The sequence below is a fragment of the Stegodyphus dumicola genome, chromosome X1 (assembly GCF_044657685.1).
Source record: "Stegodyphus dumicola isolate Sdum_Otavi_A_Nest chromosome X1, ASM4465768v1".
Classification (NCBI taxonomy): Eukaryota; Metazoa; Arthropoda; class Arachnida; order Araneae; family Eresidae; genus Stegodyphus; species Stegodyphus dumicola.
The window spans coordinates 125,626,515-125,643,244 of record NC_140780.1 but is presented as its reverse complement, the minus strand read 5'-3'; the positions used below and the strand labels follow the sequence as shown (position 1 = coordinate 125,643,244).

Below are 16,730 nucleotides of genomic sequence, written 5' to 3'. Positions count from 1 at the left end.
AATTTGTGGAGAAGTTCAAAAATTTCTCTTGCTGTATTTTTTTTCAGTTTAGCCCAAAAATAATTTACTTCGTGAACTTCTTAATATACAGAAACCTAATTTTCCTTTCCTTTTTTGCATTGCAGACGAGTGGAAAAAAAAGTCATCGTTCATACTTTCAAATAATTTTACAAGTGCGTAAGATACATTTGACGTTATCGGCTAAGATACATTATCAACCGAGAAAAGATGCCAAATTTCGAAATGTGCGAATATCTGATTTCATGTATATTTTAGAAAATTTTGAATAAAGAAACAATTTTTTTTTCCCAGGTGTGTCTAGAACTACATCTACTTTAAGAGGATGTTAACAATTTTATAGGTTATGATGCAAAAATTTTTTGGAAAAATTTATAAAAAATAATGTTTAAAAATACTAATTTTAAAAAAATCATAAAAATGGGCTGATTATATTTGGATTAAGCCTAAATTTCTAATTGTGGAAGAAAGGATCAAAAAAGCTTAATAAAAGAGAAGAGATGTTAATAAATCTATGTCAAATTCAATGAATATTGAAGAGCTAAAATTTTGAAAGATAATCTTCTAAAAACTACTTGTGCGGTTTTTTACAAAAATTGGCAGCTTGGCATAATTTGAGATGTAGAATTGAAATGTAAAAAAATTGGCATGTCATTTCAGAAAAAGTCCGATTTTTTGTCAAAATACCTATGTTAGAATAATGCTATATATAAATCTAATATATATCCTATGATGTGGTTTCGAGACATGAAAAACACAATTTGAACTTCGTCAATCGGCCCAGCAGAACAGGAGATATAGAACAACTGTCCCTTTTTTTTATTATGCCACAGTGTTTTTATTATTATTATTATTATTATTATGAGTTAAATGTTAAAAGACCTTCCTTGTTAGCTTTATTTGATGGTGACTGATTGTATTTGTTGCAACCATTAAGTGTATTTGGGTATTAATTAATATAGTTGTTATACCTGGAAATGTTAAACCAGACTGTAAGAATCTAAATCATTTAAAACAGTTCAAATGAGATTCAAGAGAACTGAATGAAAAAGTGAAGCATATTAAAATGTGTTGTGCTTGAAGTTGTAAAAAATAATTTGTGATAATTTTAAAACTAGGTATATCAAAAACTTCTTACATTGGCCAAGAGCAGAAATAATGTGCCTTCTCTTATACGGTTGAGTTCAAGTTGCAAATCATATTTAACTTTTATTCTGTTTCTAATGAACATATTGCCGTCTTGTTTCAATGTAAAAAAAAATAATGGTATTCTGCTACAGTGTGTAGCTGAAAGTAAGTTAATCACAAAAGTGTTTACCTACAGAGTTTCAACTGAGACATGAAATCTATTGCAAAAATCAGCCCATATGCTGTGCATTTGCCACCTTCTTGCTTATCAAAATTGTTTATGATGGGGTTTTCTACATTTGTTTCACAAATCCAGTGAAGTTTCATGTGGTATTTTGAGGGAAGTAGTAAATTTTCCGAATTGGAGCAACCCAAAGAAGTTCATTCATATGTTCGCTTTTACCGAAAAGTGAATGTGTAGGACCATTTTGTGAAAATGCTAATTGGCTCTTTCACTTTTGTGAAGAGAGTGATTTTGAAATTAACCTGTATATTACTAACCTGTTATATCAGTAAAATCTGCTGAGCATCACAGCAGTCATAACTTTGGTAACTCCACAGCTCTACAGACTAGATCAAGCATCATTGCAATGTCTGATATGCAACAAATGGAGCATGTAATTGAAACATACCAACATGGCACCAGGAAAGAGGAATACTTTGAGTCATTTCAGTGTTTTTTGATTAGTATATTTTTATAATCCAGCATTCTTTGTCAACAGCCCCATATTTGTTTAATGGGTATTGCTGAAAAGTATTTCTACCATTGAAGATTAGTAGATAATTGAAATCTTGTACTCATAATGTAAGGTGATATTTTTAAAAAAATTCTGAGAGAATTTAAAAGAGAAATATTTTTATTATACTTGATAAGAATTTTGTATACAGAGTTTAATTCTGAGGAGCAATGTATGTAATATTAAATTCCTGTTATTTTTATGAGTTTTTAATACTTTTATATGTTTCATTGTGAATATTTTCATGATTTTAGGAGCTTCCAACAATTCAAAAATACATTCAGTCACCGGATTACTTGAAATGGCCTTTAAATGGTGATGTGGCTGTGTTTGGGTCCAGAAGTTCAAAGAAATAATTTTTCACATGGACTTTGTTTATAGCCAAATATTTTTTTCTCTTTTTGTATGTGCTTTTGCATAAAAATGCTTTGGGCTTGAATTTATACTGTAAACGTCCTCTGTGGTTATTTTTTTTTTATTGAATTTTGATTTTGAATTCCATTTGTAAACCACTGCATTTACATTTTTGTAACAATTGTAGTACAGTTTAGGTTTGTCATATGAATGTATTGCAGAATTTAGTTCTGTGCTCGTGAATTGTAAAACTTTTTTTATTATTATTTTTATTTTTTTTTTATGATGGCAGTATTTGTTAAGTGTAACAAGGCATATCATACCTTCAGGCCAAGAAAATGTTGGAATTTTCTGTTTAAATACCCTTACAATAAAATTCACATTCTTAAAAAAGATGTTTATAGTTGAAATGCTGTGTTGTTATTTGAAATAAAGTTTTGTTGTTATTTGAAAGATGCTACAAAACTATTCCACCCCTTAAAGGCCAAAACAGGATCGCATACACAGAAACTGAAAAAGCTCAGTCTCTAGCAGATTACTATGCTACCCAGTTTGTCACAAACAACATTTCTGACCCATACACTGAAAACTTAGTCACAAGTACCATTACCCAATTTTTCTCAAAAACACACGCAAACAACAGCATCGCATTCAACCCATCGGATGTTCTTGGCTATATTGAAAAATTAAAGACGAAAAAGAGCCCTGGATATGATAACATCACCAACATTATGATTAAAAAAATTGGACTCCTGATGATTTGTCGCCTCGTTAAAATCATTCAACTCATCATCGACTTACGCCAGTTTCCTTCATGCTGGAAAATCGCCATTATTTCACCGATCCCAAAGCCTGGAAAATCTCCTCATGAACCTTAATCATATCGGCCAATCAGCCTCCTGCCATCATGTAGCAAAATTGCTGAGCATATCATCCTCCTGGAAATTAAGAAATTTGCCGAAAACATAAGAATCATCATCCCACAGCAATATGGTTTTCGCAGCAAACATTCTACAGTTCATCAACTATTCAGAGTGACTGAATTAATTTCATCCGGATTTGGAGATAAACTCTGCACAGCTTCTATCTTCCTAGACATAGCCAAGGCATTCGACCGTGTTTTGCTCGATGGCCTTATCTACAAATTAATCATTCTGGGATTCCCAGAATTCATCATAACAACACTATCTAATCGATATCTAACTCCTATCTAACCGATAGATATTTTATCGTTCGTATCAATCAAACACTTTCCACTAAACGAATTATCCGCGCGGGCACGCCTCAGGGCTCGCTCGTCGCTCTCTTTATATTTAATTTATATACGAACGATATTCCACACATGCATAACACAACACTCGCTATGTTCGCGGACGATACAGCGATCCTCGCACAAAACGCATCTCCTAGCTCAGCTATCCAACAGCTACAAACACACATACATGCACTTGAACTCTGGCTCTCTCAGTGGAAAATTGAAGTAAACATCAACAAAACTGTTGCTGTCATGTTTTCAAAAAAAAGGAAAATTGAAGGAAATCTAGTGTTCTACAATACTCCCATCCCTTGGGCCAAGGAAGTTAAATACCTAGGCGTTGTACTTGACCAGAGACTCACATGGAAGCCCCACATTAAACACATAACTACAAAGTTTCGAGTCAGTAAAATAACACTTCACCCCCTAATCGCTCGAAACAGCATTTTAGCACTAGACCAAAAACTACTCATTTATAAAGCCATGCTCGTTCCAATAATTACTTATGCCTGCCCGGTTTGGGGCTATGTCTGTAACACTACACTGATAAGACTACAACGACTTCAAAACATCACATTAAGACAAATCAGTAGTAGCACATATTACATAAGAAACGAAGCCATACACAGAGAAACAAACACACCTCAACTAGTTGAGATTATGAATAAAATCGCTAAGAGATTCCTTGCAAACATCGTTAACGTTAACAATCCTACCATTCCCTCATTGCAGTATAACGTTAACGACCAGCGCAACAGAAGGATGCCAGGTGCCTTATTAAGAAACTATCACTAATTAGTAATTATAAAAATATCATTAAAAAGTAATAATAATAATAATAATTTTTATACATAAATAACTATAACTTAAATGAAAACGATTAGATGATCTCTAAATAATGCTTAAAGGAAATATCCCTCCTCAGACAAAATGAAAGTTAGAAATAGATTTTTATTTCAGCCCAAATTATTTCTAAGTCCAGCAGGCTTTCCTCAATTTTTAACCCCCTCCCCCATTACTTTTTGGCCTTCCCTTCAAAATTTCGTATAGACTGAAAAGAGCCTTTGCCCCTCCCCCCTAGCACACAAGACTAACGCACCCCAATCAACGTTCTCCTGATCTACTTCGATGGTTTCCTGACTTTAACTCATTTAGCCTTCTGCCGCCACCACTGCTGCCTGTGAGCTCCTTCAATCGACACTCTCCCATGGTAACCATCCTTAATCGACGTTTCCGTTGCCATATTGCTTATCCTGCTTCCCACACTCGAACTGAATCTCAAGATCTACTACAACATACGTGAACAGGAACTTATGCCTCACTTCATTTGCTAATCCTTGTTTTAGTCACGTTCAGCAAAAGTTCGGAAACAGACCCATGCATTCGACTGGGATGAGGGTTTTCTAACCCAGGAGCCCACTAACACCTGAACTTCGTTCACGCATCGGATATCGCAAAACAAAGGTGAAATTTTCCAATTTCACGGATTTAGTAAAGGAATGTGGTGAAGCGGTAATAAATGAAGATGAGATAAAAGAAGTTATTCATTGTGATGACAATGCTTCTCAATCATCAATGAATAATCAATTAATGAATGGCGAAATCAGTAGTATGGTTCTAGATCCAGAAAATACCGTTACCGATAGTGAAGAAAGTGACAGAGAAGTTACTGAAAACGATTGACCAGTCGGAATTCTCGAAGCAGCAGTGACAGGACTTCAACAATGTAACTAAACAAGAGATTATATCTGTCTACAGAATTAAAGAGAAAGCATTAGCACAAAAAAGGAAGCAACTTAAAAAACTTGCATTGGAAGAAAAGTTTATAAGGTAAACAAATAAATATTAAGCTTTTTTTTTTTTTTGTAAATTTTGATACTCTTTAGATCATAAATACTTCATTGTTTCATGTTTTTAATTTTATAATTTCTACATGCCATCTTACTAGATTTAAACTGATGATCTAATATCCGGAAAAATCCCAAATCCGGTAATACCGCGAAATCCCGATGAGTCCGGATTTCGGACTTAGTACTGTATTAACCTCTGCTTTATTATTATCAACTGGAATAGAACAAGGCCATTCTTCTTCCGGCACTGCCAACCAAGGTGGGCCCTCCCGCCATCTTGATTCAATGAGTTTCTTCGCAGAGCATCCTCTTGATGGCATATCGGCTGGGTTTTCCTCGCCTGGTCCATGATGCAAATTTTCACGGTCTGATATAATTCTAATTTCTGAAACTGTTATTTACAAAAGTGCTCCCAACTTCTACATTCTTTATCCAGAATAGTGCTGTTAAAGAATAGGTCCAGTAATATTCCTTTGAAATTTTGACCTTAAGGTTTTTCTTGATAAATGAGGCTAATCGCATTCCAATAAGGCAAGCAAGCAATTCAAGTCGTGGTATACTTATTTTTTTTTCAAGGGAGCTACTCGTGCTTTCCCTTGCAGTAGCATCACTTAACTTCTTTATTTTGATTTCTCAAATACACTGCACTTGCATGAGATCCCTGTGAAGCATCGGCAAATGTATCCAAACTAAAAGATTGTCCTTCTGTCAGTGGAAGTAGTCTGGGAATCTTCACAAATGATAACAAGGGCGGTTCTTTGACCCACTTCAAGAATTTTCTTTTGATATCTTCAGGTAGCTCGGCATCCCAGCTCAATTTAGTTTCCCAACTATTTTGGAAGTATAGCCCACCAGCGGCCGAGCCGTAAAGTCGCTGAACACTGGTAGTTCGGTTCGAATCCCGCGAACGGGTTAGCTGCATGGGCGTTTTCGTGGTTTTCCCCATGTGTAACGTGTATACGAGCCAGTTACCCTTAGAAATACCTCCGCGAAGGCATCCCTCCCCTTAGTCAGATAGACCTCGTGTGCTTTGCCATAATTAAATACATACACACACACCTTTTGCAAGTATAACTTTGGAAGGATTATAAAAGGGCATGTGAAACCTATTGGGCCAAAAACTCTCTGTACAATTGACAGTGCGTTTCGTCTAGTCACTGAGAGATCAATCAGGTCGATATTAGGGATGTCACAAAACAAAAAATCTGCATATTTAATCCCACAGAAGACCAAGCACTTTCAATGCTTCTCCTATTGTAGATTTTTCACTTCTCAGTTTTGTTACTACCCATCCTCTTAAATCAAAGTTAGCACATGCCATCAACTGAGTTGATTTTGCAATAAAGTATTCTGCTTCTTCATTCGAATTCACTGAAGTGACACAGTTGTCAACGGTGAAGGAAGTTTTCAATTTTGTTGCCACTTTCTTCAAAGAAGGTTCACATTGGTCTAAATCAGAGTTGATCACTGCTCCTAAAAGAAACGGACTGCATTTTAGTCGAAGACTACTCTGCAATGGCAAAATTTTCTTATTTCTCTTTGTTCCGAGTTTTTCCACCACAGGAATCTTAGGAAATCACGATCAGATATTTGAAGAAAAGCTCTTTTAATATCTGAGATAATCTCTGTTTTACCTTGCCTAAATTCAAGAAGCAATGTAGGTATTAATTCAATTAAATTCTGACCTTTTGCTAAACAGTCGTTAAGAGACATCCTTTTGCTTGCATGAAGCGTCAAATACAGGCCTTACTGCTGTTGTACAGTTATCTTTGAATACCGGTCTGTGGGGAACATAATGATCATTAACTCGTTTCTCTTCTGTTACTTCTATTACTCCAGATTCGAACACTGCATTGTATGTTTCAAATTTATCTTTCAACATGAGCTTGTTTGTCGTGGAAATCAATCGTTTTTCGGCAACTTCTCTGTTACTTGTAAACCTTTATCGTTGATCCAAGGTAAACTGACTTCATATCTACCATCCGTAGTGCACCTGCGACATCAGCTCCAATAAGAACTTCTATTTTCAAATCCCTTTTTTTCCTACATCGGATGCATGGATGTTATTCTCCCTTAGTTCTTCTATCCATGGTCCATGCTGTAAACTGACTACTGGTCCACAAATCTTCGACTGTTCCAATAAGATTAGTCGTCTAGAAAAATCACCTCTTACCAGTGCTTAAATTGCACCGGAGCGCAACTCCGGTACTTCTCAATTTTTAAGGTAAATTACAATTCGAGCCGGAGTGCTAATTAAAATGAGCTCCGGTACTTCTTTTTATAAAACTGAACCACAATTTAAAGGGGAAAAAATTTAGAATTCCTAACGTTTTAGTTTAACAATAAGCAGACCTTCCAATACTCTATTTCCCTAGAAATACGAGCTAATGAGAACATGAAACATTCAAATAAAAGTCCCTTCACTCACATCCGGAAACCTTTCCCTTTAAGAAGGGCAATAAATTTAGGGAAGTTTCTTTAGGAACGCGTAAATTTCTCGCCATGCCATCGTATCTAGTCTATTGTTATCGATGGTTAGTTATCCTCGCAGGAAGGAAAATTTGTGTACTTAAATGTGCGTTAAGTGACAGCGAGTACAATAAGAGTGAAATACTGAGATAAACTGCTCAAGTACGTCCTATACATCGTCTTTCCCACAATATCCACTAATATGGGGGAAAGCGTAAACAGCAAGTTTACTTTCATCCTTAGGAGTCAGATTCAGAACTCATTTCCCCCCTGACACACATCCGCTTCATGCCTATAATTATAACAGCAGAGAGTCGCGGTCAAAGAGAACATTCTCTCTCATTAAGATTCCATTCATTTTTTGTTTCCGCCCACTCAAACCCTCATTATATTCCGCCCTGGAATTTTTATCAGCTATATTTTAAGTACATTAATTTTTTGTGATGATAAAAGAACTTTTTCACCCCCTACGAACAGAGCTTAAATTGGGCCGAAGTCCACAGGATTTCGGCTCCGATGCTTCTTAGTTTTTGTAATAAATCATAATTCTAGCTGGAACGCACCAGAACCCTGAATAAGAAAGCTGCGGCACTTCTTTTATGTAACTGAATAACAATTTCAGTAGAAATTTTATTTTAACGATAAAATTATATTAAAAATCACTTATTAAATTTCAATTTATCTCTTTATATTTTATTTAATTTTAATTATTTAATTACTTCAATCTTAAGTATTTCAATAAAAAATAGTTAATCATCTAATAATTATCAATTAAATTGTCATTAATTACGTAATAATTATTGATTATTACGTAATTTATAAACCAATTACAATTTATAAACATTAATTAAATAGCTATTAATTAATTTACTTATTTACTCTTGTTCCTCTCTCCTGACGGTCTTCCATAGGTACTCACAATTCACCACCACTTGTGGTTAAATAACTCGAACAGATAATAAAAATGTAAAATCACAATAAATTAAGATGGCTAAACGACTGGTTCTTTATATTTCTAAGCCGCTAAATCAGTTGCACGCAGCAAAGCTGGGCCTAGAATATCAGAAGAGGGTGGCTAACACCAACTAGAGAGCTATTTCAAACACGCAATATAAACTCGGAATTAAATCCGCTACTAATTCTCTTCTTGAAATCGCTGCTTAAATACTGCTTCTGAACACATTTATTATACATTTATACACATTCCGCCACAACATAACACAAAAGGTGGAATGGTAAAAAATAGTTCAGTCGAACTACCAACGTCCTCAAACGAGGACACTAAAATTTTACACCATTTTTAGGTAAACAAATACCAAATTAGAAACCAAAAATGAATTCAAACTCAATAAGTGAATATAATTAATGATAAAATATACAAAAATTTTACTTACTTGGCAAATTGATTATGTAATAACAGCAAATTCAAAGCAGTCCACGTGTTTGCAAAATTGTTCAGATAACAAAAGAGCTGCAATATTCCAAACACCTGCCCGGTGAATGATCACTTGGAAAAGGTTGATTGTACTTCCATCTACCGTAGGGTACCGGAGTTAGTTCATTCTAAAGGAAAAATCCTTGCTGAAAATAAGATTTTATAACTGTCCTCAAATGAAGAGCGCTAACGGGTTAAAAATATAATTAAAGCTATAATGTTCCTTACTACTTAAACTGTGATAAAATGTCGAGGTACCTAATGAACTGTGAAGCGAATTATCGCTGAGTTCTAACTCTAACAACGTAGACTCGAGAAGCGTTAAAATACTCCTTTATTCATTTACAAAACTAATAACATTTGGCCCCTTCTCCGGTTTACAGGAAAGCCTCCACTCAGGCTTTTAAATCAGGTTAAGAAAATAAAAACTTAACCTAATACTAACTAAAATAGATTTAGCCGAAGCTAGACACAAATATCTAACGTAGTCGGCCCTTAATTTAAATTAGCCGACGATTATCAGCAGGCGCGTACAATACGGCCGAGTGTAGTAGATTCAAGAATGAAATAGCCAGAAGGCAAACGCGCGCCACTGAGTACTCCTGAGCACTCTCTCTCAAAGTAAGTAGAACTTCTTTTAAATACTATGTGGATGGAGTCTACGTGTTCTTTTGGGAAGCATTCATCGTAGATCCTACGTAAAAAAGACTGCATAGCGAATTCTCGCTATGTCTTAGAAAAAGAGATACTGCAGAAGAATAAATAAATAACCTTTTTATTTCAACTAACATAACAAGAGGTACTCACTCGATGCTCACAATTCACCACCACTTGTGGTTAAATAACTCGAACAGAAAATAAAAATATAAATTCAAAGTAAATTAAGATGGCTAAACGACTGACTCTTTATATCTAAACCGCTAAATCTGCTGCACACAGCAGAGCCGAGTAGAGAATATTATACAATCTGAGGACTAATACCAACTAGAAAGCTATTTCAAATCACGCACCATAAACTCTTAACTAACTCCGCTACTACTTCTCCTAAACTCTTTAAACCTGCTTCTGAACACACTTAGATTTTACATACTATGTTATTAAAATTTACATTCCATCAAGAAACCGAAACCAGGAGGGAAAGGAAAGTCGAACTAAAAATAATTGGTCAGAATAAGTTATAGTCTTTACAATATTTCCCCCGAGAATTTAAATATTTGCAAATAAGGTCTTTAAACGACCTGTTAGAAAATATTAAATTCTAACTTAAAGTTGAAGAGTTAGCCTTGCAATATAATGCTACTAAATACATTAAATTTGAAATTTAACAATACATATTCAAGGAACACAAGTTGTCATCTTGAGTAACATCTTTTGTCAGTGCTTAAATTGCGCCGGTTCTTCTGAATTTTTAAGATAAATTACAATTCTAGCCGGAGCGCACCGAAGCCCTAAATAAGATGAGCTCCGGTACTTCTTTTTATAAAACTGAGCCACAATTTCAAGGGAAAAAAAGTAGAATTCCTAATGTTTTAGTTTAATAATAAGCAGATCTTGCAATACTCTATTTCCCTAGAAATTTGTGCTCATGAGAACATGAGGCGTTCAAGTAAAGTCCCCTCACTCACATGCGGAAACCTTTCCCTTTAAAAAGGGCAATAAATTTGGGGGGAGTTTGTTTAGGAACGCGTACATTTCTCGCCATGCCATCGTATCTAGTGCATTGTTATGGATGCTTATAGTTAGTTATCCTCGCAGGAAGAAAACTTTGTGTTCTTAAATGTGCGTGAAGGGACAGCGAGTACAGTAAGAGTAAAATACTGAGATAAACTGCTCAAGCACGTCCTATGCATCGTCTCCCCGGAGTATCCACTAATGTAACCAAATACGGAGGGCCGAAAAGTGTAACCAGCAACTTTGCATTCATCTTTAGGAGTCCAGTGGCGTAGCAAGCATGACTGGCGCCCGGGGCAAAATACCTTTTTGGCGCCCCCCCACACAATAAAAAATTTCAGTAATATAATGTATAGAATATATTCGTAATAAGAAAATAATGCAAATAATAATAAAATGCTGAATCTGCCATAAAATACTCAAAAATATATTAAGAATAGTCACTACCTAACTACACTATCCTTGGATTCGGAAATGCATCTGTGTCGGCGGAAAAATCAGACATACGATGATCTAGAATTAGTTCAAAAGGTGTTATAAGTGTTTTTAAAAAGTGCAGGATTTAAACAATTAAAAGTTTAATATACATTATAGATAAATAGATATGTAGCAACTTGCCTACTACAACTCAACTCTGCCAGTCTGGTAACCCATAGCAACAAAGAACAAAATAATATTTATTCTATTCAATTGTTATAATTATTTAATGATCTGTCTCAAAAAATTGTACTATCATAATTGGTGACACGTACTTATTACGAATAGCAACCTTCAATGTTGCACGAATATGGAGTTCATATGTCAAAATTCTGAGCAGCAGTAAGTTATCCAGTGTGATGAGATGCAAGTAAGACATTTCACCTGTCATTTAAAGCGTTGTGCCGCATTCCGGTGAGTCAACATATTTCTGTCATAATTTCAGTGGATATATGTATCGTCTACAGCATTTGAGCCGCCAATTTCTCTGATGTCAAGTACCAAGAAACTGTGTCACTATAAACATATTGATTATTTTTCTATACATATTATTATTGTGCGTATTTGATTGATACAAAGTGGTTGACAACGATGCTGCTTCACAATTGGCGCGAGTGGCAGTTAAGCCATCACCTTTTTGTCGCCGAGACCCATCGTTATGGTTCATTCAATTGGATGCGCAGTTAAGTCACATTACTGCCGACGAAACTCAATTTTATACAGCGATCTCCGTGTTAGAATCAGAGGTACTGCAATCAGCTCGTGAAATAATTTTGAATTCACCGGCGACGGACAAATACAAATCTTTAAAAAATATTAATTTCTGTTTGTGAAGAATCATAGACAGAATCAAGCAGTTGTTGCACGATTTACGATTGGGTGATAGGAGGCCTTCTCAATTGCTGTCTAAAATGTCAGACTTAGCCACCGGTAACCTAAAGGATAATATTCTTAAAACATTATGGATACATAGACTCCCATCTAACATGCAAACCATTTTAGCGGCCAGTAGGGAGCCACTTAAAAATCTTCCCGAAATCGCTGATAAAATTCACAAGTTGGCCATTCCAGCGCAAATACACGCAGTGCAGGCTCCTGGCCTAGGTACTGTGGCGTTACAGGCTCAAATTGATGATTTGTCCAAACAGGTTGCTCAGTTAGTAGCCATCCAAGCTGAACCTTTTCAGCGCAACCGCTCCACATCCCGTGGTTGAAATACACGTCGTAGCCCACTGAGGAAACGTTATGAAAGCCGGGTATTCGTAACACGGCTATTTTTTTTACCACCACAAATTTGGAAACAAGGCAAACAAATGCCACCCACTGTGTCGTTATAACGACCAGGGAAACGAGAAGGGCCGTTGCTCGAAGTTGTGAACGACAGCGGCCGGAATTTTGCACACCTTTTCGTCATCGAAAAGAATTCGGGCTTAAGGTTTCTTGTAGACACCGGGACTGATGTTTCTGTCGTTCCACCACATTTTCACGAACAAAAGGGCCTTACCAAGCTATAACTTTATGTAGAAAATGGAACTCCTATTCAAATTTTTGGTGAACGCCTGATATCTGTTGATTTAGGATTGCGCCGCAACATCCAATGGCCTACTGTTTCAAGTCCTATTAGTGGCGCTGACGTTTTTCAAAAATTTTCTTTGCTTGTCGATCTTAAGAATCGCCGTTTGATAGATTCCACAACCAACTTAACTTATCCGGGAGTAATTCACAATAGTCAAGATTTGAGCATTAAACTGATTTCGGGTAACTCCCCATGGCGTCAACTTCTCAGAGAATTCTCTACAAACACGCGCCCAGTTATGGGTAGTTCCGATTCCAAGCACGATGTACTACATTATATTGAAACTACCGGACCTCCAATTGCAGCTAAACCAAGACGCTTACCTCCGGACAAGCTTAAAGCCGCCAAAGAGGAATTTCAATACATGATGGAACAGGGAATTTGCCGTCCTTCAGAAAGTTAATGGGCCAGTCCGCTCCATCTAGTTCGGAAGCGAAATGGTAACTGGCTCCCGTTTGGCCAATATCGTCGGTTAAATGCAGCTACAATTCCTGATCGTTACCCAGTCTCGCACATTCAAGACTGTATGCAAGTTTCAGACGGAAAAGCTATTTTTTACAACCCTTGATCTTGAGCGGGCGTATCACCAAGTGCCCGTTAACCCAGCTGATATTCCAAAAACTGCTGCAATGCTGCTCAAACGTTTCAACGCTTCATGAATCAGGTGTTAATCTGCCTCGACTTTTGTGTACCTTATTTTGATGACGTCTTAATCACCTCCTCTTCAGAGCAAGAACACCTATCACATTTGAGAACAGTTTTTGAACGTTTTCAAAGGTACGATGTCAGTCTTAATCCTTCCAAATGCGTTTTTGGCCAACCAAGAGTATCCTTTCTTGGTCATGAAGTTTCCGCTGATGGCGTTCGACCCCTTCCAGATAGAATCACCGCTATCCACGATATACCCGAACCATCTTCAGTGAACGACTTAAGAATCTTTACCATGCTCAATTTTTATCGACGTTTCTTACCTCATGCAGCGACCATACAAGCACCTCTAAATTCTTTTTCGGTTGGAAGCAAGAAAAACGATAAACGTGTTATAACCTGGACCACAGAATCTCGCGAAGCGTTCCAAAAATGCAAAAATGATTTAATTTCGGCACCAAATTTGCAGTATCCTTCCGCATCTAAACAATTATCACTCTACGTCACGTGCACCTCGACATGGTCGGGCACTTATATTTATTAATAATAATATAATACATGAATACAATTAATTACTATGTATACATTTTTCTTACCTTGGATGAAGCAAATTTATCATTTACATCATCAAAGTCGATCCTTTCAAATTTTTCTCTTTCCACACTTAAAAATGCTAGATGACTTAGGGGATCTTGGCCCATCGTTGATTGTAAATATGTGAAAATTTATTTTAATTTGCTGAACGAACGTTCATAGCTAGCATTTGATAACGAAATAGTAAGTAGTATTTAAAGTGCGACTCTTAGGTTTGGAAAAACATTTTCTCTATAGATCTATAGTGGAATTTTAGATTCCGTTTCTTTTCTACTGCGGAGTAACGTCATGAAGTAACATTCACTGCTCAAAACAATTAGGGGACATTGTGGGTTCGGTATGAAAACCATGTAATCGATAACCTTTTTGAACAAAAGGAAATAGAAGAGATTATAAAGGGAAATTATAACGTTTAAAAAGTTGGGAATATGCAAATTTAGTCTGTGACGTCGAAAACTATGAGTTTAAGATAAGGAGTGAAAAGCGACCTGCAGCATTCCTTTTGTAGTAGGAGATTAAAAACAATTGACAAGAGTTGACTGTTTGCAGCAGTCAGTCCGATGTCTCAGCAAGATGACTTAGTAGAATCAGTAGACTAGAAGGCCATCAGTCGTTTACAGGAGAGTCAAATGCAATCCATCGTAGCGGAAGCGTTAGGATTTTCCCAAAATGTCATTTCCAGATTATGGAAGCGGATTTTGGAAACTAGATATGTTTGAGAAATTCGGGAGAAGGTCGTGTTATCGTTTTAAAATAAAAAGCGAGAGATATGCGTGCATTTCGTTTAAAAAAATAAAAATATATCTCTACTTTGGAGAAATAAAATGGTCAGAAAGAACGTTTTGGTCATGTACTGCAAACATTTTATTATACATTTTATCAAACAAATCAAGAAAATAAATAATTAATTATATTACAATAGTTATTCAGAAGTCAAACAACAAAAATCAGCGTTATACCTACAAAATTTTCACAGGACTAGTTTCGATGGTTTTACCGAACCATCATCTTCAGCTGCAAAACCGCAAATGAACAAGATAGGAAATAATGATTAGATAAGATAAGAAAGCCTGGACAAGAATAAGCAAGTGGCGCCATCTGTTGGCGAAACCAGAACTAAAACATAATTTCTCTAAAAGCCGAAGGCAAATTTGGATTGGAATTAGGATCGTTAACTAGAACAGAAAGATTTTTATGAATGTGAAATGCCTCTAGAAAATCTAGTTCTCCAATGGAAGATGTTTTTTGAATAATTTTGGCAGCAGAAAAATTGAAAGTGTGATTTTCGGACCAACAATGTTGACCAACAGAAGACTTCTGTCTTTCCTTTTTTCTAACATATGCCTCATGTTCCTTGACGCGAAATTTTAAGGCTCTCTTAGTTTGGCCAATGTAAATTAAACCACACTGGCAAGGAATCCTATAAATACCCAAGGAATTCATATCCGGAATGGGGTCTTTGAGTATAGAAGTTGGAATTTTATTGATGGGAGAATAAACAACCCGAAAGTTAAATTTCTGCAAAATATGTGCAACTTTATAGCTAATTGATGGAAAGAAGGGAATGACAACAGAATTTTTATAATCTCCTAAAATAAGAGTGTGGCTTTTAGTGTGTTGAGATGAGAATTTTTTAACTGCTTGATTAATAATGTTGGGTAAAAAGCCTCTGTCAATAGCTATTGTTTTTAAATAATTTAGTTCTTCATCAAGGGCTAGTTTGGAGGAGCAAACTTGAAGAGCACGGAAAACATAGGAATAAAATGAAGCTAACTTTTGTTTAGTCGGATGACATGATTTAAAGTGTGGTGGAAGGCAAACCGATGAAGGTTTACGGTAAACTGTAGTACTGAAGTTGGATGTGTTACGTGTGACCAGAATGTCGAGAAACGGAAGAGAATTGCAAGTCTCAAGTTCAAAAGTGAACTGAATAGCAGGATCAATAGAATTCATTGTTGAAAGAACTTTATTTAAATCATCTTTATTACCTTCAAACAGGGTAAAAGTATCGTCTACGTAGCGGAACCATGCCGGGAAGTTTAAAGTTTCAAACAATTTTGATTCATAATAATGCATGTAGATATCAGCCAGGATGGGACTGAGGGGGCTTCCCATGGCTAATCCCTCAGTTTGCTTGTAATATTTATTTTGGAAAACAAAATGTGTTTGTTTCAAACAGAGTTGAGTGAGAGAAATTAGCTCATCAATTTCGATGCAAGAGAAATGAAATTCGCGAAGTCTGGTTTCTAGACATCTTAATGCACCCTCCACTGGGACATTGGTGAATAATGATTTTACATCAAAAGAAACCATGAGTAAATTACTAGGAGAAATGTTTTTAACCTTTTTTACAAACTCTATTGAATTTTTTATGGTGTAAATGTTATTGTCTAATAGAGCGGAAAATCTAGAAACTAAATATTTAGCTAAAGGATACGAGGCAGTACCTAAATTTGATACAATAGGGCGGAAAGGAATACCACTTTTATGAATTTTGGGAAGAGCATATAATCTGGCA

General features: G+C 35.9%; 1 protein-coding gene across 1 annotated transcript in view; it reads left to right on the top strand.

Annotated features, from left to right (window-relative positions):
- LOC118188738 (glutathione S-transferase Mu 1-like) overlaps positions 1–2,632 on the top strand; it is a 39,143-nt gene extending 36,511 nt beyond the window's left edge. Inside the window, exon 7 of the mRNA XM_035359232.2 lies at positions 2,138–2,632. Coding sequence (XP_035215123.1) covers positions 2,138–2,239 — 102 coding nt within the window. The 3' untranslated portion in view covers positions 2,240–2,632. The remainder of the gene's footprint in view (positions 1–2,137) is intronic.
- The last annotated feature ends 14,098 nt before the right edge of the window (positions 2,633–16,730 follow it).